At 36.8% G+C, this 22,099-nt stretch overlaps 3 protein-coding genes and 2 non-coding genes across 6 annotated transcripts; 2 read left to right on the forward strand and 3 right to left on the reverse strand.

The window, feature by feature from the left end:
* Window positions 1–338: 338 nt before the first annotated feature.
* On the reverse strand, window positions 339–645 carry LOC147540193 (signal recognition particle RNA). Its single transcript, XR_015226599.1, has one exon.
* A 491-nt stretch (window positions 646–1,136) lies between these two features.
* LOC147540194 (signal recognition particle RNA) lies at window positions 1,137–1,442 on the reverse strand. The gene has a single exon (XR_015226576.1).
* A 904-nt stretch (window positions 1,443–2,346) lies between these two features.
* On the forward strand, window positions 2,347–9,740 carry LOC147540195 (uncharacterized). Of its 2 annotated transcripts, XM_086641551.1 has the most exons (7): window positions 2,347–2,861; window positions 4,681–4,710; window positions 5,485–5,577; window positions 7,542–7,674; window positions 8,576–8,876; window positions 9,033–9,087; window positions 9,239–9,740. In XM_086641551.1, exons 1-7 carry the CDS (start codon window positions 2,733–2,735, stop codon window positions 9,305–9,307), a joined length of 810 nt encoding a protein of 269 aa, XP_086497677.1. In that variant the 5' UTR covers window positions 2,347–2,732; the 3' UTR covers window positions 9,308–9,740. The 2 variants fall into 2 exon arrangements, with proteins under 2 accessions (XP_086497677.1, XP_086497678.1); XM_086641552.1 differs by lacking the exon at window positions 5,485–5,577 and having other exon boundaries at window positions 2,442–2,861.
* Window positions 9,741–11,005: 1,265 nt separating this feature from the next.
* GONST4 (golgi nucleotide sugar transporter 4) lies at window positions 11,006–12,804 on the reverse strand. Its single transcript, XM_086641550.1, has one exon. The coding sequence runs from the start codon at window positions 12,266–12,268 to the stop codon at window positions 11,216–11,218; it is 1,053 nt and encodes a 350-aa protein (XP_086497676.1). The 5' UTR covers window positions 12,269–12,804; the 3' UTR covers window positions 11,006–11,215.
* Window positions 12,805–14,942: 2,138 nt separating this feature from the next.
* LOC147540197 (phenylalanyl-tRNA synthetase class IIc family protein) lies at window positions 14,943–21,360 on the forward strand. The gene is made up of 11 exons (XM_086640979.1): window positions 14,943–15,188; window positions 15,960–16,191; window positions 16,310–16,500; window positions 17,273–17,479; window positions 17,585–17,702; window positions 17,844–17,920; window positions 18,208–18,387; window positions 18,503–18,547; window positions 19,840–19,944; window positions 20,951–21,064; window positions 21,151–21,360. The coding sequence occupies exons 2-11, from the start codon at window positions 15,960–15,962 to the stop codon at window positions 21,199–21,201; spliced, it is 1,320 nt and encodes a 439-aa protein (XP_086497105.1). The 5' UTR covers window positions 14,943–15,188; the 3' UTR covers window positions 21,202–21,360.
* Window positions 21,361–22,099: the final 739 nt, after the last annotated feature.

The following is a 22,099-nucleotide window of genomic DNA, read 5'->3' on the forward strand; positions in this document are numbered from 1 at the left end:
GGGATGGGAAAGACACAATTGAAGCTCTCAAATATGGGACTATCAATGGAAAGTCAATGATACTATGTAAATTAGTTGTCTAATCCGATGTTGAGATTAGATGTCGAATGCTTGGACATGTAGAAAATTTAGATATTGGGTCTTTTTTTTTTACTTGAAGGGACAAAAAGTGGGTGTTCAAGTGAGTTGAGTTGGCTCGGACGAGTTGAATCAGAGGCGTACCAACTCGTAGGCGCTTTACCCTCGTACTAATTTACCACTCTGCACATTCATTGACTATCCATCGACTGGGTTTAGGTAGCATGTAAAAAATTTCCGATGGGTTCTCTTAAAAGACAAAAAGTGGGTGTTCGAGTAAGTTGAGCTGGCTCAGCCGAGTTGAATCAAGGGCACACCAACTCGTAGTCCTTCCACTGTCAAGAGAGGGAAGTCTTCGCTGCTCTGTGAAACCAGCCTGGCGCTTTGCCCTCCACTCTAAGAACCACATCAAGCTAGGCCTTCGCCCAACTCACATGTATCAACTCCTAACTTGGAATGGGCGAGTCAGGCAATTGCACTCACCTGATCCTGCTGAGCCAACTCATTCAATGTCCACACACTCTAATGCCCCCACATGGGTTACAAGCTCTTGTGACTTAGCTCGGCAATATGCTTTTACTTCTAAGCATATTAAAGAGTTAATCTTTCATTTTGATTTATCAATGTGGGATGAAATATGATTGTTTTCTTAATTAAATTGTTTTAAGTTTAGCAAACTTTAACTCATTCTTTTTAGGACTATTAGAGCTCAGCCCAATTTCCAATTGATTGAGAAGTTCTAGACACTTTACAAATCCCGACCGTGAAACCCTCTTGACATGGTCCACTCGCTTGGATCAAGTCTCTTTGCTAACAAGTGCTGGTTGGAAATCCAGGAGAAGGGGCGCGGGCAGCACGGGTGGGCCGAAGTGTCTCGGCTTTTAAGTGAAGGGATCAAGTCTCGTTGCTAAACCAAGTGCTGGTTGGAAATTCAGGAGAAGGGCGCGGGCAGCACTTGCACTTGGTGGGTGTTCAATTTTTTTATTGATCCCTCATGGGCATTCATTCATCCTTTTACATTTAGGAAAAATGCTGAGATGAACTCTTGAAGAGACAAAAAAGGTGGGTGTTCAAGTGAGTCGAGTTGGCTCGGCTGAGTTGAATAAGGGGCACACCAACTCGTAATCCTTCCACTGTCAAGAGGGGGAGGTCTTCGCTGCTCTGTGAAGCCAGCCTGGCGCTTTGCCCTCCACTCTATGAACCACATTAGCCAGGCCTTCGCCCAACTCACATGGATCAACTCCTAACTTGGAATGGGCAAGTCAGTCTATAGCACTCACCTGATCCTACCGAGTCAATTCAACTACTGTTCACCCACGTTCATGCCCCCACATGGGTTACAAGCTCTTGTGACTTAGCTCCGCAATAAGCTTTCTCTTCTTAGCATATTAAAGAGTTAATCTTTGATTTTGATTTATCAGTGTGGGACTAAACGTGGTTATGTTAATTAAACTGTATTAAGTCTAGCAAACTTGAACTTCTTTTTAGGTCTATCAGAGCCAAGCCCAGTTGACTAACATATGCCATGATCCAGCTCAGCCCAATTTCTAATCGGTTGAGAATTTCTATAGGCGCTTTACAAATCCCAACCGTAAAACCCTCTTGACATGGTCAACTCGCTTCGATCAAGACTTTGCTAAACCAAATGCTGATTAGAAGTTAGTAAGGGCAGCACAGGTGGGTCGAAGTGTCTCATCTTTCAAGTGGAGTGAGAAAAAATGTTAGAAAAAAAGTGTTTTTTGCTTGTAAACCTAACACTTGGTGGGTATGTTTGATTATCATAGAGTTCGACCTTTAAACTTAAAGGAGCAATAGCTTCTTCTACTCCTAAGATTAATTTTCTTTGTTGAATGTCCCTCGTGGACATCCATCCTCCTACAAAACATAATTGTGTTTTTTCTTCATGCAGTTTCTTTTTTTTTTTTCCCACAAACACAAACGTAGAGGTTTATGAAAAAGAATATTTCTCGAAACAATCACTATCTTTTAAGAATTATTTTTCAATTGGTCACGTAAAATAGAGTCAGTTTTCCACGCTTTTTACTAGTCCAGGAAAAATGCTAAGATGATCTCTTTTTAAAATTTTACGTCGATTAACTATTAAGACGTCTTTCAACAAAAAAAAAAAAAAAATATTAAGACATAGTTAAGTGGGTTTTGAATTTCAACCAATCCACTCAAGTTTGGTAAAATGTTAAGGACTATTCTAATGTGTTTGGTACCAAAGAAACTTCATTTCTACAAATTCTATGAAAGTGATTCACTAATGGAAGCAAAGAAATGAACAAATCTATAAACAACAACATTTGTCTCTGTTTTGAGTTCATTTCCATAAGAATGGAATTATGGTGATTTAAAATCCCCCTATTTCCTCATAAATTAAGGCTACCAAACACACCCTTGAAATAACTTGAATTGGGCAACATCCATTTTTTCCTTGGAAAATCTTTAACCTAAGCTCGGCTAGTTTGGGCAGTCAGGCAGTGTGCTTGGTGCAAGATGGAACCAGTTTTAGGGTTTAAGTTGGCGATTTAGAGCTCAATTGCTTGGTCTGGTTCAACCTCACTATTGCTCAGTGGTTTCACTTCTCTATCAGATCACCTGGATTTAGGGGTTTTTTGCTTCTCCATTCTCTCTCTCTCTCTCTCTACAGCATGACTTCCGCCATTAAAACAGGCTGCTTGAAAGGAAGTTCTTTCGCCACCTCTACTTACCTGATGAGAACTGCTCTTTTTCATTCAACACCTGTTTCTGATCGTAAAAGACGAACCTTTTGGGATTCTGTGAGTTTGCCTTTTCTTCAAAGTTCATTCCTTTAATTGTTTTTTAGGTTAAATTTAGGTGAAACATTTCATACTAATTGTCTTCCAGCATAATCATCTATCAAGATATTGATAAATCTCTATTATATAAGAATGCCAAAATGAACCCTATACTCTAAATTTACCCTTTCTTTTCTTTCTTTTCCATGTTTTTTTTTTCTGATAGAGATGAACATTAGTATAACAATGAAAACGGAAACCTAAATATATGAATGTTTTTTCATGGTTTATGTCATTTTTCGTACTAGGCATATATGGGCAATGTTTCAAAAAACTCTCAAGGATTATGCCTCACCAGGAGGCCAGTCGCTCACCTGTTGCCTCCAGGCATACGTATTTGAACCCGAGAATAAAACGTGTGCATCTGAAGTCACCTATTAATTTCGAGTTGTTGAACAACAGAAACATTAGTACTTTTTTTTGTTGACCACTTGTGACATTATATTATGATAGTAAAGATACATAACTAACCCAAACCCAACGGCCGAAACCGCCGGAAGATTACATAAAGATAAATTTTGATGCCTCGTTTGTTGACGTTCGACAATCATCAGCAGTAGGTTTCACTGTATATGACAAGTCAGGCAACTGCATTGCGGGGAAAGCTCAAGTGGTAAGAGTTCGGTAGGTGGATGAAGGAGAAGCCAAGGCAGCCTTTAAGGGACTACAATGGGCAAAGGACAAAAACATTACCAAAGTAGTGTTGAAAGGAGACGCAAAGAGAGTCATTGAGGCGCTGAAAGGAAATAAATCGAATCACCATTGGACGGCAAAAAGTACAATTTCAAAAATCAGGAACAAACAAGTGCAGTTTGAAGACCTCAGATTCTTCTTCATGGGAAGGCAAGCAAATCGAAAGACGGATATATTAGCTAACGAAGCTAGGAAATCTGGAACAACTATCTGTTTGGATGAGACAAATCCAACTGATCACCTAAATGTAATTATTAATAAATCGAAAGAGAGTCGTCGATGCGCTAAAAGGAAAGAAATCGAATCACCATTGGACGGCAAAAAATGCAATTTCAAAAATCAGGAACAAACAAGCGAAGTTTGAAGACCTCAGATTCTTCTTCAGAGGAAGGGAAGCAAATGAAAAGACGGATATATTAGTTAAAGAAGCTTGGAAATCTGTAAGAACTATATGTTTGGATGAGACAAATCCAACTGATTGCGTAAATGTAATTATTAATAAATCAAATAAATAAAAGGTGATTATTTCAAAAAAAAAAATAAGTAGAAAAACTACGTTATGTCACTTTCCTTGAAAAAAAAAACTATTTTACGCCTCGAGGCGCCACCTCGCCTTGTGAGAGCAAACCACCTTGAGGCGTAAGAATGTATTTTGGAACACTGTAAATGGGAAAGAAAACCGAAAAAGTTTATCATTTTTAGTTGACTGATATTCAAAAGCGGCGGGTTTTTATGGTGACTGAGTTATGGTTCTTAAAAATGGTATTGCTTTTAGGTGGTGTATTCCTGCAAGGAGAAAAAGAGAATTAAAATGGGCATTTTGTCTTCAATCGAGATCTTATAACGTGCTTACATGTTGGTTCAAGTTGATTTGATTTTTGGAATGAGACTATTAGTTTCCCTTGTTAATGTGGGTTACTAATGAAACTATGTTTTGTGGTTTGTGGTTCCAGCTTATTGACCAATAATGTTTAATGCGAATTTTGCACTTGAAAATAGAAATTCAGAAATGTTTTAAGCTTGATATATGTGTTTAGGTAGTGAGACTTATATTATCTAATGATCAGAACTCCTTTAATTTTTGCAGGGAGGAGGAGGTGCTTCAAGTTCAAACAAGGTAGAAATCTATTTAATGCTTTCTAGTTTCTATACCTGAGATGATGCAATTGTCATTTGATTAACTTCGCCTTCGTTACTCCAAGCCATGTTCACCCCATATGAATCGGGAAGACAAAAAAGTTTAGCATGGTTATACTGAAAGATACTTGAATCTTGAATTCTTGACATCAATAGTAAGATACTTGATGATGTGGTTGTGGCCTTAGGCCTTCCTTGCTCCCAAGTGGTATTGAGCCTCTCTTTTCCCAAAAGCTGGCTCAATAGGTGAGGCTATCCCTCCGATTAATGAAGTGACCACCAACCCCTCCCACAACCAATGTGGGACTAACTAGCTTCTGACTACCCCCCCCCCCCCCCCCCCACCCCCCCAATAAAATATCTCGCTTCTCGCCAATATTCATTTTTCACCATACAAGGCTCAGGCATGTTAAAGGGTTTTGTTTTGTATCTTTAAAATAAGATTTTTCCTGCATGGAAATTAGAGACGTCCTCCGTGAAGCTATTTCTTTCTTATTCAGAAAATTTATATCTTAGACGAAAGTTAATGTTGTGTTTTGTAGGAGTACATGTAGGCAGTTCTTTCATGGTGTATTAGTAAATCCTGTTCTGAAGCAATCTGTTTAAGAAAAAGAGTTCCTCTTGGCCAAAAAACACAAAGAATCATATGTTCAATGCCATCTTAGTGCAATGCTTTAAATGCATTGCGTCTTTCTTAGTTGATGGAGTATGTTATCCACTTTTTTTTTCCTTCTAAAGAGTTTGTCATTTTCAGAGATCTAATAATTACTCGAAGAGAATCAGAAGGATGCATGCAAAAGAATCATTATTACGCAATGTCGGTGCTTATGCAGAGTCTCTGTTCCAAGTATCCCCATTAACTACCTCCTGAGCTTTTATTTGTTTTTTTGTGAAACTTTGAATTAATATAGTAAAAAATAAAATATGTACAACAGATTATAGGTTATTGGTCATGGTACATGTTACGTATCCATGCCTCCCAATTAACCACTACATCACTACATGATAAGGATTTAAAAGCTTCTAAATTTCTTGCCCAAAGAAATATAGTTCTTTTCACATCTTCAATATCTAAATTACTTGATAAGTACATACCCTTGAATTTTTTTTGTTCCTGTCCTTCCCTAAGTTCCATACTATAGCTATTGGCACAAGATTCCAAATGTCTCTTCTGTTGAGCTTCTTCTTCAGCACCTCCCATTGTTCCAACAACATCCCAATACTCCTAGGTCTACACCATTTCACTTTTAAAGTTGAGATGAAGAAGTCCCGTGTATTTTCGGCAATTGGGCAGTGTAATAATAGATGGTCTGTGGTGTCCTCCTCTCCCTTGCATAATATGCAGCTGTTCACCACGTTAAATCCTCTTCTCTTGAGGAGGTCCATTGTTGGCAATTTGTGAATCAACATTGCCCACCGTTGGCTTTTATTTGTTTCATTCTCTAGCTTTAACAATTTTACTTCCACTCATCTTTTCTATACAAGAAGTTAAGTTCAAATCCTTAGGTGCTAACTTTAATATAATTCGGTTGGTTCTATTTGGACGGTATTTAATAACCAGAATAGCTGTTCTTGTAGAAATCAGCAGTTAGTGTATTGAAACAGAAGATTCATGTACAAGGCATTTAGTCTGACATTACCTCGGAAAACCTTCCAAACCTGGATTATAAGGTAAGACTTCATTGCACATAATGGCTAGGCCTTTGGGTGGATTTGGCTCCCAGATGCTGGATTGGTCAAGTTGAAAAGCTTGGGGTGGTCTAGGGCCAGTCCATTCCAAGGAGAGTCCTTGTACCATGTTGAACTAGACCAGTGGATCTAGGTGGTGCCTGACTCAAGGACAGTATCGCTGTTTTGAGATGTCTGTGTCATCCGTTAGTGTATCAAAATGACCCCGGGATTTCCCTGTAAATCATGTCTGAGTTTGCACCTATGTGAAAAATGGCTACCGCAATTCAATTAATAAGTCTTCCAAGTTTGCAGTTCTTAGAACTTCAAGCAACCACTCTCTCAGAGGAAGAGATTAATAAATGATAAGAACATAAAGAAAATCAATGAAATGTTCAAATCAAAACCTGTATATGCTTCGACCCTATGAAGAAAAAGTCGGGATTAATCCCCGAGTACACCCCGACTACTCCTCAGTCCCCATCTTGCCGACTCGACTAGGAGCCAAAACCCTAGTCCCGTGGAATCCCGAGTAAATCCCCGACTTGGTCCGACTAGGACCGAGACGACTAGTCGGGCCAGTCGGGATTATTTAGCTGAGCTTTTTTTCCTTTTGCTCAAATCGACAAAGGTGGTTTAGGATTTGCTCATTCGGCTTTTCACCCTTCCTCTCCCCTCCAAATATCCTTATAACCAGATTGAAGTAATTTTGAAGTTTTCTTGCTCTCCAAACAAGATTCCAAGTTTCTCTATCTTCTCAATCTTTTTTCACTACTTCTTTTTAGAACCCATATTGTACTCTTTTTCTCTATAAACTCAAATAAATGTTAGTTGTTAGTGTTTTATACTTCATTAATGTTGTAGAACTTGTTGATAAGTATATGTGTGCTTCTTAGGGATGAATTTTTAGTGTTTATACTTCATTAACACCAAATACTTATATTTATACCTATATATAATTATATATTTATATTCTACGACTAGTCCCGTGTAAATACGACTAGTAGCGACTATGCCTAGTCCCATGTCCGCCGACTAGTCCCCCTTGCCGACTTTTCCAACATAGCTTCGACCATCCTTCAAATGTTTTCCTAAACCTTAATATCTAAATTTTGGTTAATGTCTCTTTTCTCTTGACTTCAGAACTGGCGAGCTGATGATGATTATAGTGAACCATCTTCAAGTAAAGGAAGTTCGTGGTTCAGAAAACAACACAAAGGGCCAAAGAAAAGTTTCTCCCAGGGACCTCGATGGGAAACTTATAGATGTAGAGGAGGTAAGCATTTTTATTTCTTTTGTCAATGTCATGTTTATGTACACCCAACACAGTCAAAAAGAGCTGTTTAGGTTGGATGGCCAAGATAGGGGTAAAAATATGTCTTTCCCATTCAATCAAGCTTATGCATTCTTCTTGCCTTTAACCACAACGTTACCAACATCCGCAGAGATGATATATTAGATGGGAGAGGCAGAGAGAGAGAGAGAGAGAGAGAGGGAGAGAGAGAGAGAGAGAGAGAGAGAGAGAGACTAGGCAAAAATATCGTATCTTGTTCACTCAACTTCCTCCTACCTCTCTACTATCTCGACACTTCTTTCAAACACCCCTTGTCTCATTTGATTTTTAATTTCACTCTATAGCCAAATCAAGAAGAAAAGGTATTGATACATACCAGAGAATAAGTGACGAATCGAGTGCGTCAGATTCCAAGTACTGAACTACTTGACCATGCGGATTTTTTCAAAAGCAATTGGGTTAGTTGACGGTACGCCAAATTTAGAGTACTCGGTCGCCAGCGGCTGAAGTAGCCAAAAACAATATTGTTCATCTGATAAGAGTTACGTAAGGGTGATAAAGTATGTAATTACAAGTTTCTTTAGTAATTATTGGTTTTGTGTATGATGGAATGTCTCGAGAGTAAGTTTATCTACTATATGCATGATGCATCATAGAAAATATATTCTCTTGATATATAGTCAACACATTGGGACCCAGAATAGCGTTATACCCCTAGCGTACTGCATGTTGAACATACTGAAATAGTACTTGTGTACTACATATCATAGTGCATAAACCCGATCCAGTTCTTATGTAGAATATGCATTTGAGGATTTTCATTCGTCCCATGATGTTCATACACATACACATACTAATACCATTTAATTTTGTTGACGAGAAGGAGTCTTCCGCTTCTGTGATGGCCCCGATGAGGAACTTGAGAAAATATTTCGAACTGCATTTGGTGGTGAGACATTCACATATAGTTCCTTTATTAATGATGATTATTATCAGAGGAACTCGTCAGACTATTCTAATAGTCGGGGAAGCTCTTGGAAATGGAGACACAGTCGTGAAGATGATTATGACTCCTACGAACATTATGATGAGACTTCTCACTCTTCTAGCTCTGTTGCATCTGATCGGTTAGCCCTTGGATTGAGTACATCAGGCCCTCTCAAACTTGATGATGTCAAAGTCGCGTAAGTTCTCTCTTGTTTTGTATTTGTCAGTTCTCCTACAAGGTCTTGGACCCATCTGTTATATCATTTACGATAATCCATTAACCATTTATTCATTCAAACTTTAAAAAAAAATACCTTAAGGACATCTCTAATGTGTGTATCATTTGTCTTCAGATATCGAGCATGTGCCTTGAAATGGCATCCAGACCGTCATCAGGGTTCTTCTAAGGTATATCTGCGTATTAGCCACAAAGGCATTTTTCTTTTTTTCTTTTTTTAATCGTAGTGGTTTCGAATTGTCTACCTATTCTTACACTAAAATGGGGGTTAGGAGGGGGTATCCATGAACCTTATATGACATTTTTGTGATAAATGAACAGGCCGTTGCCGAGGAAAAGTTCAAGCTATGTAGTGCTGCATATCAGTCATTATGCGATAAGCTCGTCTAAAGAACTTCACACCAGATGCGGCAACTTAAAATCAATCTTTCACCCAGTTCGCTCTATAAGGCCTCTTGCTCATCATATTCAAAACCAAGCATCTACTTGAATAAAGTAGGGCTAAGTGCCCTTGGGGATTTGAATTCATGGCATGGAGTTGCATTTCACTCATTTTTCTTGCTAGGCTTTAGTTCCCTATCCCATCTTTGGATAACAAATATCATTTTTGTTATTTATACTTGAAGGTTAACTGTTGTCACCTCTAGTTTGCTTCCTTGAGTAAAGTTTTTGGTGGCCAAGGAAAATGTAATTTTTATTAGACTATGGAGAATGTAGTGGAAGGCGGGGCATCAATGTGTTCGCTATTTATACTTGTTGAACATCTCGCTCGGACTGTTGTGGTTACGGGTGATGACAATAATAATTTCTTTGCTTTCGATCATTCAAATACTTATATTTATAACATTCCGTTAATAAATATTGGCCTTTCATATGATGTTCTATTACCAATTTGGAACAATATAAAGCCTACTTCTGAGATAGCACCTTGTATATTTTTTAGAATCTTGGAATTTTATTTCTAGGTTCTTTGTTCTTTCAATTTCTAGTATGTTGTCTTCTCGGGTTATTTTCCCTTTTCCTTGCAGTCGCTATACCCAAATCGTTAGGGTATCGGGCTAAATTCGAAAAAAAAAATCGTTAGAGAATCAGGTCTAATGTCAAACAAAAATGAGGGACACGTCCGAAAATCAGCTTCAGTCTGGCCAAAAATTTCTATTGAAATAGTATGTAACACTTCGGAGTAGAAAAAAATGAAACCATCCAAAAAAATTATTTAGAGTAGAAAGGAATATTGATATGCTGAGTAAACAAGTGAGATTGAGAAAAGCTAGGCACAATGCCCCTCTTGGAAGTCTGGGAAAACTGAGGTGACCACTCTCTTAATACAGTCTTTTCAGATATGGGTTTTGAGAATTTAACACCACAGCTCAATCATCTTTCATGGAAACACTTACTGTCTCTGCAATTATAGTCACTAACATGGGTTAAATAGCTTGTTAAAATTATCGACAAACATCAAAATATAGAGTCGAAATAAGTATTCGAAAGCTGACAATTCTTTGGTATAACAGTAACAACCAAAGTAGATCAAGCATGTATAATGATAGTGAAAGGAAAACTTTTCGCCATAATTCTTATCCATCTTCTTTGTTATGTAGAAAACAGGTCGGTTGCACATGGAATAACCAAGATCTACTTCACTTTTTTTCGCCTTTAAATCTAGTAGTTAGTTCAACAATATACACACGGGAGTCATATTCGTTTTGTGTCTCTCCACCTTTTATCCACCGTTATTTTTTAAGTTTCTCCTTGAGATGGAAGCAAGACATGGACTTAAAAGACGGACCTAAATATTAGATAATCTAGAATGGTGATTATTACGATTTAGTTGTTCTCCCTCCATTCAGTTTTCATTCTTTTATCGGATGAATTCACATTATAATTGGGATCAAAGCAGGATGAATTCACATTACAGTCGGGATCAAAACAACAAAAGGTCTACAAACATCTTGCAGTAAATACTGATAAGATTCAATTAAGAGTAACCATGAATATCTTATTCATAACCAATTATGAAGCTTATACCATTCTAAGAAAGGGAAATGTAATTGAAACACGATTAAGTTTCGATACTAAAAACAGAACTTTACCAACAACAAGCTATTATAACAAAATCAACGATTACATGCCCGAGAATTATCGTTAATCGGAGAGAGGATCGTTTCATACAAGACATAAGCTAAACTGCTAAAGGTCTTAAAATTTCACTTATGCTACAAATTACACACAAAGTTTCGATAGGCTAAATACTTCATAGAAGGCAAATGCAGCAAAAAATTTATTTGATAAGATACTTCATACACCAGCATACTTACCAGACAAGCCCTTTTCTTGAATATCCTCGCCAGAACCATCGTCGTCATCTCCACGAATAAGCTGCTTAGAAACTGCAGAATCATGTTGAGATGGAGAATTACTAACTCCGGTTACCGATTGCTGATAAAGAACTCCACCCACAATAGTGAAAAGCAAGCAAACCAAGCCAAGAGGGGTAGCATGTTTATCCCAAATCAAGACATTAATGGCAACTGTAAGGAACTTATTAACCACACCAGTAACAGTAAATGCAGTTGCAGAAACAGCTTTTCTAGCTGCGAACCCAAAGAAACTTATGAGCAATCCAAACAAACAAGATAACGATACGGCAATAAACGCACTAGATCCAATCCAATCGCCAGAACTCGAATTCCAAGCGGAGAAAACATCGACGTATTCTCCTGTTAAGATCCAAAGCAATGGAGCCATCATCAAAGACAACAAATTGTTGTAAAACACAAAACCCCAAGTATTTAATCCAAGATTTGTCACCATATGTTTGATATAAACCATCTCAGTAGTAATAGTTACTAAATAAGCAAATGCCCATGAATAAGCAGTTAGGGTAAAACCATCATCTGTTGATACATATCCAATAGCACCACCCAAGATAATCAACAATGACATGAAAGTAAGTTTAGATGGACAAGGTTGTTTTCGAAATGCAGTATCAGCTAAAGCAACCAATATCGGAGTTAAAGATCGAAAAACAATGAAAGTATCGACATTGGCATGACGAAGAAGATTCGTATTAGTAAAGATAGCAAGGAAGAAAACAGTAGCTGCAGGAAAGAACTTTTTTGCAGTTTCAAATGTGAATGGATCATGATACAAAAACCCTAATTTCCCAAGAACCCAAACACCTAAACAAGATGTTAAGTATTGTAAAGCTGTTAATAAACCAGGGAAATTGAATTTAGTAATGGCGAATTTGTTAATCACTGCTAATAAACTAGAACAAAGTGCATAACCAAGAACTAAACTGCTAGTTGCATAATATTGCTTTGTTGAATCAAGTTTAGCAGAAGCCATTGTTGTAAACCTAACAGATCTAATAACTAGTAAGAAAGATCCAAACTTTAAACAATCATTGCCCAAAAAACTGAATCTAAGAAATGGGTTTTCTTTTTTGTTACTGATTTGGCAGAAATCGAAGCAAATAATAATACCCTAAGCTAAATTGAGAGAGATAAGGGGAATATGAAAGAAGTGGGAAGGTACTAAAATTGAAACCCTAACAAGTGAAGAATCTGGGTATGAGCAGTAGCAGCACCGACAGTCGTCATCATGATAGTGGTGCAGATCACGATCTCCGACAAAATGAAAAGAGAGGATTAAATAAGGGTGAGAAGATCTGGTTTTATCAAGTCATCAAAGACAAGCTTTTTTTTTTTTTATGAAAAAACAAGGAAATTGGTTTTGGCTCCTGAAAAATAAGAAATTTGGTTTGGCTCCTATAAAGCAATAAATAGGAGCTAGAAGACCAAAATTTTTGTTTCTTTTCATCCAAATTATTAACAGAGAAGTCAATATATTAAGAGAACATGTTTTTTTCGTATCAAAAATTTATTTCTAACTGTTTGGTAGGTGGGAGAAAGTCCGAAGAAGAATACTAAAGACACCAATTGTTATTGTTGTTCCAGTTTTTTTACACGACCACGATGGCAATAGCTCTAGGTGTCTTTAGAACATAGATGCACAGATCTCTCTCTTTCGATCTCGTTATTACTATCATGGTACGTGGGAAGCAAGTAAAATCTTGTAATTAGAGTTAATGGGATGTAAATCGTTATTGTTGATGGTGGTTTTTTACACCTACAAGGAATGGTGATGGCAATAGCTCTAGATGAGTTTAGAACATAAATGTACATATCTCTCTCATTCGACCTTGCTATTATTATCATGGTTCATGGGAAGCAAGTAAAATCTTGCAATTAGGGTTAATGGGATGCAAATCATGAGCAATCTGTCCCACTCATTCTTGCAATTAGGGTTGATGGTTCCACAAACAAAATCTTGCAATTTGGTGGTAAAAACTTTCCCCTTTTTCACACTTCTTTCTACAACGAGACGTTAACTTTCACACTTATCTTATTTAACCGAACAACGAAAAATCAAACTTCGTAGGACAATCGATTTTTCTACCATATTTTCACACGTATCAAATGGATCCCAAAAGTAAATAGGTGTGGGATGTTAGCCTGAAAACCTAATACTCGATCTGAAACCATCCGAGTACTAAAGAAGTTCCAAATTATCGTTCTCAGATTAACCAGTTGCCCGATCAACCAATTATATAAGTGTTTACGGTGGGTTTCTTGCGAATTATTATCAATTTTGTTTATCTTACAAACTCCGTCCTTGACATATTAGAGTTTGGAGCGCCCGACCCGAAGTCTTGCGTGTCGAGTCTGGTTGGTGTTCTTTAAACATATTAGCACTGTTGAGATGACACAAATTAAGGGTGATTATTGCTCGGTTGTGGACCATTTATTACTCAACTCAAATTAAGCTTCGAGCCTTCCACCAATTTAATTAGTTTGGTTTGTCTCGGCTGGTTAGTCTAACTGATTCAAAATATTAATAATTTTAGATATTAAATACTTCTTACAATCTTATTTCAGAGACAAATTTCAACAAATTACTTATTCTATAATCTTATTTCAAAAGGCCAGATTTTCGATTAAAAAAGATAATTGTCCGTGATATAGAATTTCAGGAAGAAGTTTTCGGTGAACTTTTTTTGTTTCCCCTAACACCATTTCTTATTCATGCTAGTAAGAGACTAAGAGTAGTTGACAAAGACAAAGTGTTATTATTGGCAATCTTTTCTCCACAATGAGTCGAGTTGATTGTGGAGATTTGAACTGTCCTTTGGTAGCAAAAAACCTAATTTTGTTAACGATTCTAAGTTAGAATGGTTAGCAAGCTGATTTCCACCTTTGAGGTCTTAGATTAGAGACATGGTGTCATGCTCCTTAAAGTATGATGACAGTAAAAAGTAAAATAAAAATACCCATTATAGCTTCAACAACTCACCTTTATGTAGGGGTGGGAATCGGTCCGGACCGGTCGGTATCGGACTCTAACTTCATCGAACCGGTCGACTCGGACATAAACTGTTGGTGACCACCTATTTACTCGGGCGGACTCGGACGGTCACTCTCAAGAATTCTTTGTCCATTGACCGTCCAAGACCGTTTATTTTACCGGTCTAGTCGGATACCGGACGGTCTCGGTCCGGACTTTCCAATAAATTTACTTAATTCAGAACTTTATTTTTATTACCACAAACAAAATTACTTACAAATGAAGATGTTTAGCCAAGAAATCAAAAGTAAATATAAAAAGAAAAAAACACAGTTGATCATCATTTGACAAGATATAATTAAGCCATTCATTAATGTTTGGTCTTCCAGAGGACTATATGACTATAGCCAACGATCATCATATATTTATGTCTATAAAATTCAACGGTCAACTTCTAAAAATGAGGACAGTTTAGTCGGTCAACCTATTCGGTCACTCGTATCGGTCGGTCAGCGGTCGGTCCTTCGACATAAAATTTTGACCGTGACCGTCCGCCAATTGTTTCGGGCCGGTCGGACACTGACCGTTATGACCATCGGGTGTCCATGGACACTTTTTATCTCGGTCGAACGGGTCGGATAGCGGTCTTCCGGATTTTTTTCCCACCCCTACCTTTATGAGACTTATGATCTCCCTTTACAAGTAGACTGACCTTCCATTATGAAAATAATCGATCTCCCCTCAATGGAAAGTTACCTCCCATTAAGGGAGGGATTTTATTTCTGGTGTTGATGAAGCTCACTTGGTGCTCCTAAGTTTCTTCTCTCATCTAATATTTCTTTTATCTGAAGAACAAGACCAATCAATCAAGGGTTTTTGGAAGAGCTGGAACTTCCTACCCATTTAATCCCCTTCTTATCCGGTAAACATTACTTCTTCCCTTGTTATAGACATGGGTTTAGTTAAGAACATGGAGTTACCCAAGCAAAACTGTGGGTTCCCTATGAAGAAACACAGAAGCTTGGGTAAAATGGATAATTTCAGAATCCAAACAAACCCAGATAGTGATTCTGTTTTTCTGATTTGGGTTTTTAATTTAAAGGGAAATTTTCTCTGTTTGGTGATTGAACTTCTAACAAGTTGTAGTTTTGTGCATAGATACTATGTTTTATAAATATTTCATTAAACCCAAGTAGCTATGGTTCAGATTTATAGTAGTACACCTTAGTGTTTGATGAAATGCTCCTAGAGTTTTTTTTTTTTTTTTTTTTTTTTTTTTTTTTTTTTTTTTTTTTTTAAGTTTGAAAGTGAAGTAATTCTCAACCATCCACACATTTATTTTTGAAGGGAAAATACTTCAAAAATTTTGTGGATTTCATGTCCCTCACTGAATTCATGACATACCCTTTATCTAAAGAGGAATTAAACTTCAAAATATTTCCATTTCCATGCCCATCGAAATTTTCGTCGAAACCAAAATTTATTTCCTTGACAAGGCATTCCATCAAAACCTAAATTTAACTAAGTTTCTCATACTTTATGCCTTGTCAAGGAAATAAATTTTGAAATATTTTGGTAGAAATGACCAAATTATGTCTTCATGAAGGTGATAATAAAGAAAATATGATACATGATGGATGATTTTTCACAAATGTAATCTTATTACTGAAATTTTTCCCTTTATTTGGCGAAGATGAAGATGCTTATCGAAGCAAGCTCCAGAGGCCTCTCTAATTACCACATGATCAGCATGGCAGTGTCACTGAGTCATTCAGCTTGCTCTGCACCCTCATTTTTCTGGAAGAAACATTCTCCCCAGAGCTTCACTGTTTCCACTCCCTTTCGTTCTTTATCTTCTTCTGCTTTGTCTAGACAACCCGTTGTTTCAGCAATGGAGATTGGTGGAGTCAGGATTGTCAAAGATGGTAAAATGCATCAGCCTCTCAAACTGATATTTATCGTTTGCCCATTTTGGCTCTTTCAATTGATATTAGGTTTTCTGGTAGTTCAATAACGTTATGGTCTGTATTTATAACATGGTAGATGTTGTAAAGGATGATCCCACAAACAATGTTCCGGATTCTATATTCTCAAAGCTCGGCTTGCAACTTCACAGGAGGGATCAACACCCACTTGGGATCTTGAAGAATGCAATATACAACTACTTTGATACAAATTACTCTGCCAAATTCGTTAAGTTTGATGATCTTTGTCCAATTGTTTCAGTAAAAGAGGTATAATTATCCATTATCTATTTCATTAGCTACTGTTTTGTCATTACGCTTATATTTTAGGTTTTAACTATGCATTGTTATTTTAATTGAAATGCTCACTCTCCTTTAGTTGTGCTCTCCTAATTCATTACAATATGAAATGCTTGTTGTGGTTCGTGCTCATGATTCTGATCCACTGAACAACGAATCACAACCATATGGGATTTTTGCCAGAGTCCGCCTGGTTTTTCTTGTCCCCTAGCATTACTCTTACAATATCTCTATTTACAATCTCCCAGTACTTTTGTTGTACATATTGAATTTATTACGCTGTGTCTTAAATGGAGACCAGGTGAATACAAGGCTGACTGACATTAAATATTAATATCTTGAGTTCGTTTGCAAATTGAATGCACAATCATTTGAACTATTCATCCATCTTCCATTAATTGGTGACATGAAACAAGGGAACCAAAATTATTGTTTTAGGATTGTAAGGTCGCATCAAAGAAATATCTTGATTTCATGTATCGGCTTATGCTTTTGTGACCCTGGTGTCTGACAGTTTTTTGCTGCATAATTACAAGCTATCATTTTCGAGTAGTACTAAAAAGCAAAATCTTTGGCGAAGTTGCAATAAAACTGGTTACTGACGTAACTCCCTGATAATCTAAATTATTAACTCAATTTACAGATAGTTTTTTGGTTTTTGGGAAAACTTGTAATATTTGCAAGTCTAAGATTGATCAAGAGAGATTGTTCATTCCTTTGACTTAACCTTTACTTCTTGCAGAACTTTGATGATGTGTTGGTTCCTGCTGATCATGTAAGCAGGAGTTACAATGACACATACTATATCGATGCTCAAACTGTCCTGAGGTGCCATACTAGTGCTCATCAGGCAGAACTATTGACGAGAGGAAACACCCATTTTCTTGTGGCCGGGGATGTGTATCGTAGAGATTCTATTGATTCGACTCATTATCCTGTTTTCCACCAGGTATTTCTTTTTTTGTTTATATTCAGGTCATGAAATCCTCTTCAGTCTTCCATGGAAATTCAATTACTTTGATCCAGTATTTTACCTGATGAACTGACTGTGAAGATGGAAGGGGTTCGTGTTTTCTCTCCCGATGAGTGGGAAGCATCTGGCATGGATGGTACAAGTTATGCAGCAGAAGATCTAAAAAAGTGTCTCGAGGGTTTGGCTCGCCATTTATTTGGTAAGCTGTTTTATAACCCTTCTCGTTCTACTGAAAAAGAGAACTTCTCTTTTGATGTACTTGATCACCGATTTCCTGGTATTACTAGTAGTACTTGAGCATGCATTATTTCATGAATGACTATTTATTGTAAACTTACAGGTGCTGTGGAAATGCGATGGGTTGATACTTACTTTCCATTTACCGATCCGTCCTTTGAACTTGAGATATACTTCCAGGTCGGTCATTTATTGCTTTTTGAAAATACAGGTACATGAATGAAACTGGCAATCCGGAATTTTAATGTCGTTAAATAATATAATATCGAACAAAGAAGTTCTTATGACATATTTGTACATTTGATATGAGCTAAACAAATAAATACAGTAGGCAGTAGCATTCCATAAATGACGATCACCTGAAAGTTCTTGTGATAAGCCATTCAATATATGTAGCTGTTTTTGTTTTGTTTTTGAATAAACTCTGCAACCATGTGGTACTTATCAATGAAATTTCTGACACTCAGGACGAATGGTTGGAGGTATTAGGTTGTGGAGTGATGGAGCAAGAGATATTAAAGAGAAGCGGTAACGTTGATAAGGTTGCATGGGCTTTCGGACTAGGGTTGGAGCGACTTGCAATGGTTCTTTTCGAGATACCTGATATTCGTCTTTTCTGGTCCTCTGACGAACGATTTACCTCACAAGTATGTCTATCTACATATATAAATATATACATTCTTTCTTATTTTGTGCTTCATACCCACATTATAACCTGTTCATAACTGAATCATACTATACTGATTTGCATCTTATGTTCAGTTTTCTAAAGGTCAGCTTGGGCTCAAGTTCAAGCCCTTCTCAAAGGTATGGGATATTTTAAGTAAAGCATAGACAGTTTGTTATCATATATATATATATATATATTTATATGTATAATATTCATAGCATTATCGTTTATGTATTAAGTATGGTGATTTGTTTCCACCCATTGCATGTTCAAACTTCTACTACTACTATGGCCCTGTGAAGGATAAAACTCGTTTGTGTTGACTGTTAACAGAACAATATGACACAAAACATGAAAATGTGTGCCCAACCACTTATAGAAAGAACAGTAAATCAGGTCGAAGACTAAATGTCATGTAGATATTGATCAGAAAGACAGGCCAGCATTTTCTTAGGCTTCGGCTCCATGTTCAATACTTCTTTTTTTGGCTTGGGCTCTCTCTGCAAACCCGTGCTAACCTACGCAACAACATGCAGTATCTGTGTGAACTTTACTCGCGCAAAACTCTGCAAACCTTACTAGGGAGCTGAGGCCTAAAAAATTATTGTTTCTTTTTTGACAAAAGAAAATTTAGCTTCGGTAGTTTTTGACCTATTTTTCCATCATTGACTAATACATAGAGGACAATGTTACTTATTATGAGTTATCTTGTTGTCTATAGTAGTACTGTCGACGCAACATAGACACCAGTAGGTTTATTGGTATCTAAAACTGGTTCAAGGTGTCGGATACAATGAATGGAGAAAAGCCAGTATGGCGATAATGTTAGGCTGCGAGAAACCATATTTTACTTTCTTACCTAGATCCTCTATTCAATGTTTTAAAAACCTTCGAGGCGTATGCCTTAAGGCGCGCCTCGAGGCGAGGAGGCCACCTGGTACCTTGAGGTGTACGCGATTGAAACCGAGGGAAAAACGTGCGCTTCTGAAGTATTTGAGTTGTTGGACAACATAAAACACATCAGTAGTTTTGTTTATTAAACACTTAAAGACTTTATATTATGGTAGTAATGTAGAAAAACTATGTTATGTTATATTTTTACATAATTGATGTCATTTCCGTCACAAAAAAATAGTTTCGCCATTTACGCATCAAGGCATACGCCTTGAGGCGCCGCCTCGCCTTGTGAGAGCAGGCTTCCTTGATGCCAAAAAATGTATTTAAAACATTTCCTCTGTTCTTTACTTACAGTTAGTTTCTTTTAATTTTGGATCGACCATTCTTACCTAGAGTGGTATTTGGGCCCTCACAAAGTTGTGTGAGAATTCATCCAAAACCTCACATTATATAACGGAAGAGCCTGTAAGTTGCTTAAATTTTTGACATTTTTCGTATCATGCATTTTGAATTAAAATTGTTTATTTTGCAGTTTCCTCCATGTTATAAAGATATGAGCTTCTGGATTAATGACTCTTTCACCGAAAACAACTTATGTGAGATTGTCCGAGGAGTTGCTGGTGATCTTGCGGAGGAGGTACGCCTTCTAACAGACAAATACACACCGAACAGAGAAAACAAAAGGGGGTGTCTTGCTGTCTTATAAGATAGCCATACTCATGCTTCTGCAGGCATCTGGTTTCAGCCGAATAATACTTTGGCCAGTAAAACCTCAACTGAAATATTTCAAAACAAGACATGGAACAAATTGGTCAATTCATTCCTGTCGCTGTAGGAATATTGTACCCTAGATGAAAGTTTGAAACATTCACAAGCTCTTGAACCTAGGAATTTTATATAATAATATAAAAACATCAAGTGATGCTAGTAGTGAAGACAATTAGAGATATAGACATTGAAAAAAAATTATAACTACCCACATTGATTAGGTCATTAGACTGTAGGATTAGGAAATGCAGTTATGATGTTATGGCCCGTATGGCCATGAAAAGTTCTGCAATTCCATCCTGAAATAATCAGACAAGTTCAGTGTTTCGGCAAGAGCAAAACGAGATGGTGTGTTGAGATAGTTTATCTTGACACTTGAGCAATGTAATTGGGAAGCCTAAGAAAAGTGAAAAACCTTCTTCCCTGTTTGGATGCTTCAAGCATCCTAGCCTACCAAACTCGGAAGGATCATTCACGATATTTTGACTTCAAGGTAATTCTATGGTTCTTATGATTACCACTGGTCGACGATTTTAAAGTTACCCACTCTACTCTTGACAAAAAAAAGCAGAAAAACATAAACAGACCACTCTATAACATTATATGAACCTGAACTTGTCTGGTATGATTGGTTTTTGTTGAAGATTATTTCCAATTGATGCATGCATTATATTCGAGAACGATCATCGCCTATTGATCTTATAATTGTAAGGATAACTAGGTCACAAATGGTGAGTGATTTTGAGACTCGTGAATTTTGCATTATATCCTCGGTCTGTACTTCTTTTTTTTTTTTTTTTTGAAAATCCTCGGTCTGTACTTAAAAAATTTAACTCTGATTTCTATATAAACTAATAAACCATCCTGATTGACAGGTGAAATTGATCGATAACTTCACAAATAAGAAAGGAATGACAAGTCACTGTTATAGGATTGCATATCGGTCAATGGAACGGTCGTTGACAGACGATGAGATAAATCAGTTGCAGGTAAATAACAACTTCTAGGGTTTCCTTTTCTATGTTGTTGTTGTCAAGTTAGCAACCTTTCTCATACTTTATGCTTGTTGTTGCAGAGTAATGTAAGGGAAGAAGTGCAAAGCAAGTTGAATGTTGTTCTCAGATGAATTTTTTTTATCGTAAACATGAGAAAACACTACTTTACTTTTCTTTTTGTTATTTAAGCATTCTCTGCCTCAAGTTTAGAGGATAATTTCTTCTTTTTTTGGGAAATATTGTGAGAATTTTAAGAGCATTTTGAGTTTATATTAAAGCTTTGAAACTAATTCAATTGATCTTTTCGTTCTAAGCTCGATTAGTGGTGGTGGAGGTTTTTTTTGACCTTACCCCTCAACACTGATTGGTAATTGAGTTTACTTTCTCTTGTGTTTATTACTTGCACTTAATATTTTAGGTAAAAATACTAGGACATGTTTGACGTAAAGGAATTGAAATCATAAGTTAAATACCTGATAGAAAAAAAAGTTTTTATGAACCATATTCTTGACTAAACCTAAAACTATAATAAAATATTACAATTTCTAAAATCACATTACCCGAGCTTTATCTTTGTTGTCCATTCTTTTCCACACGCCAAACATAGATCAAATTAACAAAGATAGAAAGCCAAGAAGGTAGCCTCAATTACCCATTATTGAAGAAGGTAAACTCAATTACCAATTAGAGCAAGTGTTGAAGAAGGTAAGTTCAATTACCAATTAGTACCCACTGTTGAAGAAAGTAAACTCAATTACCGATTAATATTAAGAGATTAAATTGAGAAAATCCTAATTCTATTTTTTTTGTCCGCTCTTCAGCAATTGAGTAGCTTAACCGATTAGTATTGAGAGATTAAATTGAGAAAATCCTAATGCTACAAAAGATTTTTGTGAAAAAAGTGTAAAACTAATTTTTTTTTTTTCCGATGAGATAGTGTCAAACTAGTTTAACCTAGTTGATTTTATTTCGTTAAGAGATATCTTCAGTACCCCAAGTGTAACACAGTTTTCGGTCCCATCTCTCTTG

This window comes from Eschscholzia californica, unplaced genomic scaffold, assembly GCF_041429995.1.
Source record: "Eschscholzia californica isolate CP2 unplaced genomic scaffold, dmEscCali1.0.p SCAF_5, whole genome shotgun sequence".
NCBI classification, from domain to species: Eukaryota; Viridiplantae; Streptophyta; class Magnoliopsida; order Ranunculales; family Papaveraceae; genus Eschscholzia; species Eschscholzia californica.

Coding starts and splice junctions, on each gene's coding strand:
- LOC147540197 (XM_086640979.1), top strand. CDS start 15,960: ATGAAGATGCTTATCGAAGCAAGCTCCAGAGGCCTCTCTAATTACCAC. Junction 16,501..17,272: donor CAATTGTTTCAGTAAAAGAG/GTATAATTATCC, acceptor TACTTCTTGCAG/AACTTTGATGATGTGTTGGT. Junction 17,703..17,843: donor TTTGGCTCGCCATTTATTTG/GTAAGCTGTTTT, acceptor GTAAACTTACAG/GTGCTGTGGAAATGCGATGG.
- LOC147540195 (XM_086641551.1), top strand. CDS start 2,733: ATGACTTCCGCCATTAAAACAGGCTGCTTGAAAGGAAGTTCTTTCGCC. Junction 4,711..5,484: donor GTGCTTCAAGTTCAAACAAG/GTAGAAATCTAT, acceptor TGTCATTTTCAG/AGATCTAATAATTACTCGAA. Junction 8,877..9,032: donor CTTGATGATGTCAAAGTCGC/GTAAGTTCTCTC, acceptor ATTTGTCTTCAG/ATATCGAGCATGTGCCTTGA.
- GONST4 (XM_086641550.1), bottom strand. CDS start 12,268: ATGGCTTCTGCTAAACTTGATTCAACAAAGCAATATTATGCAACTAGC.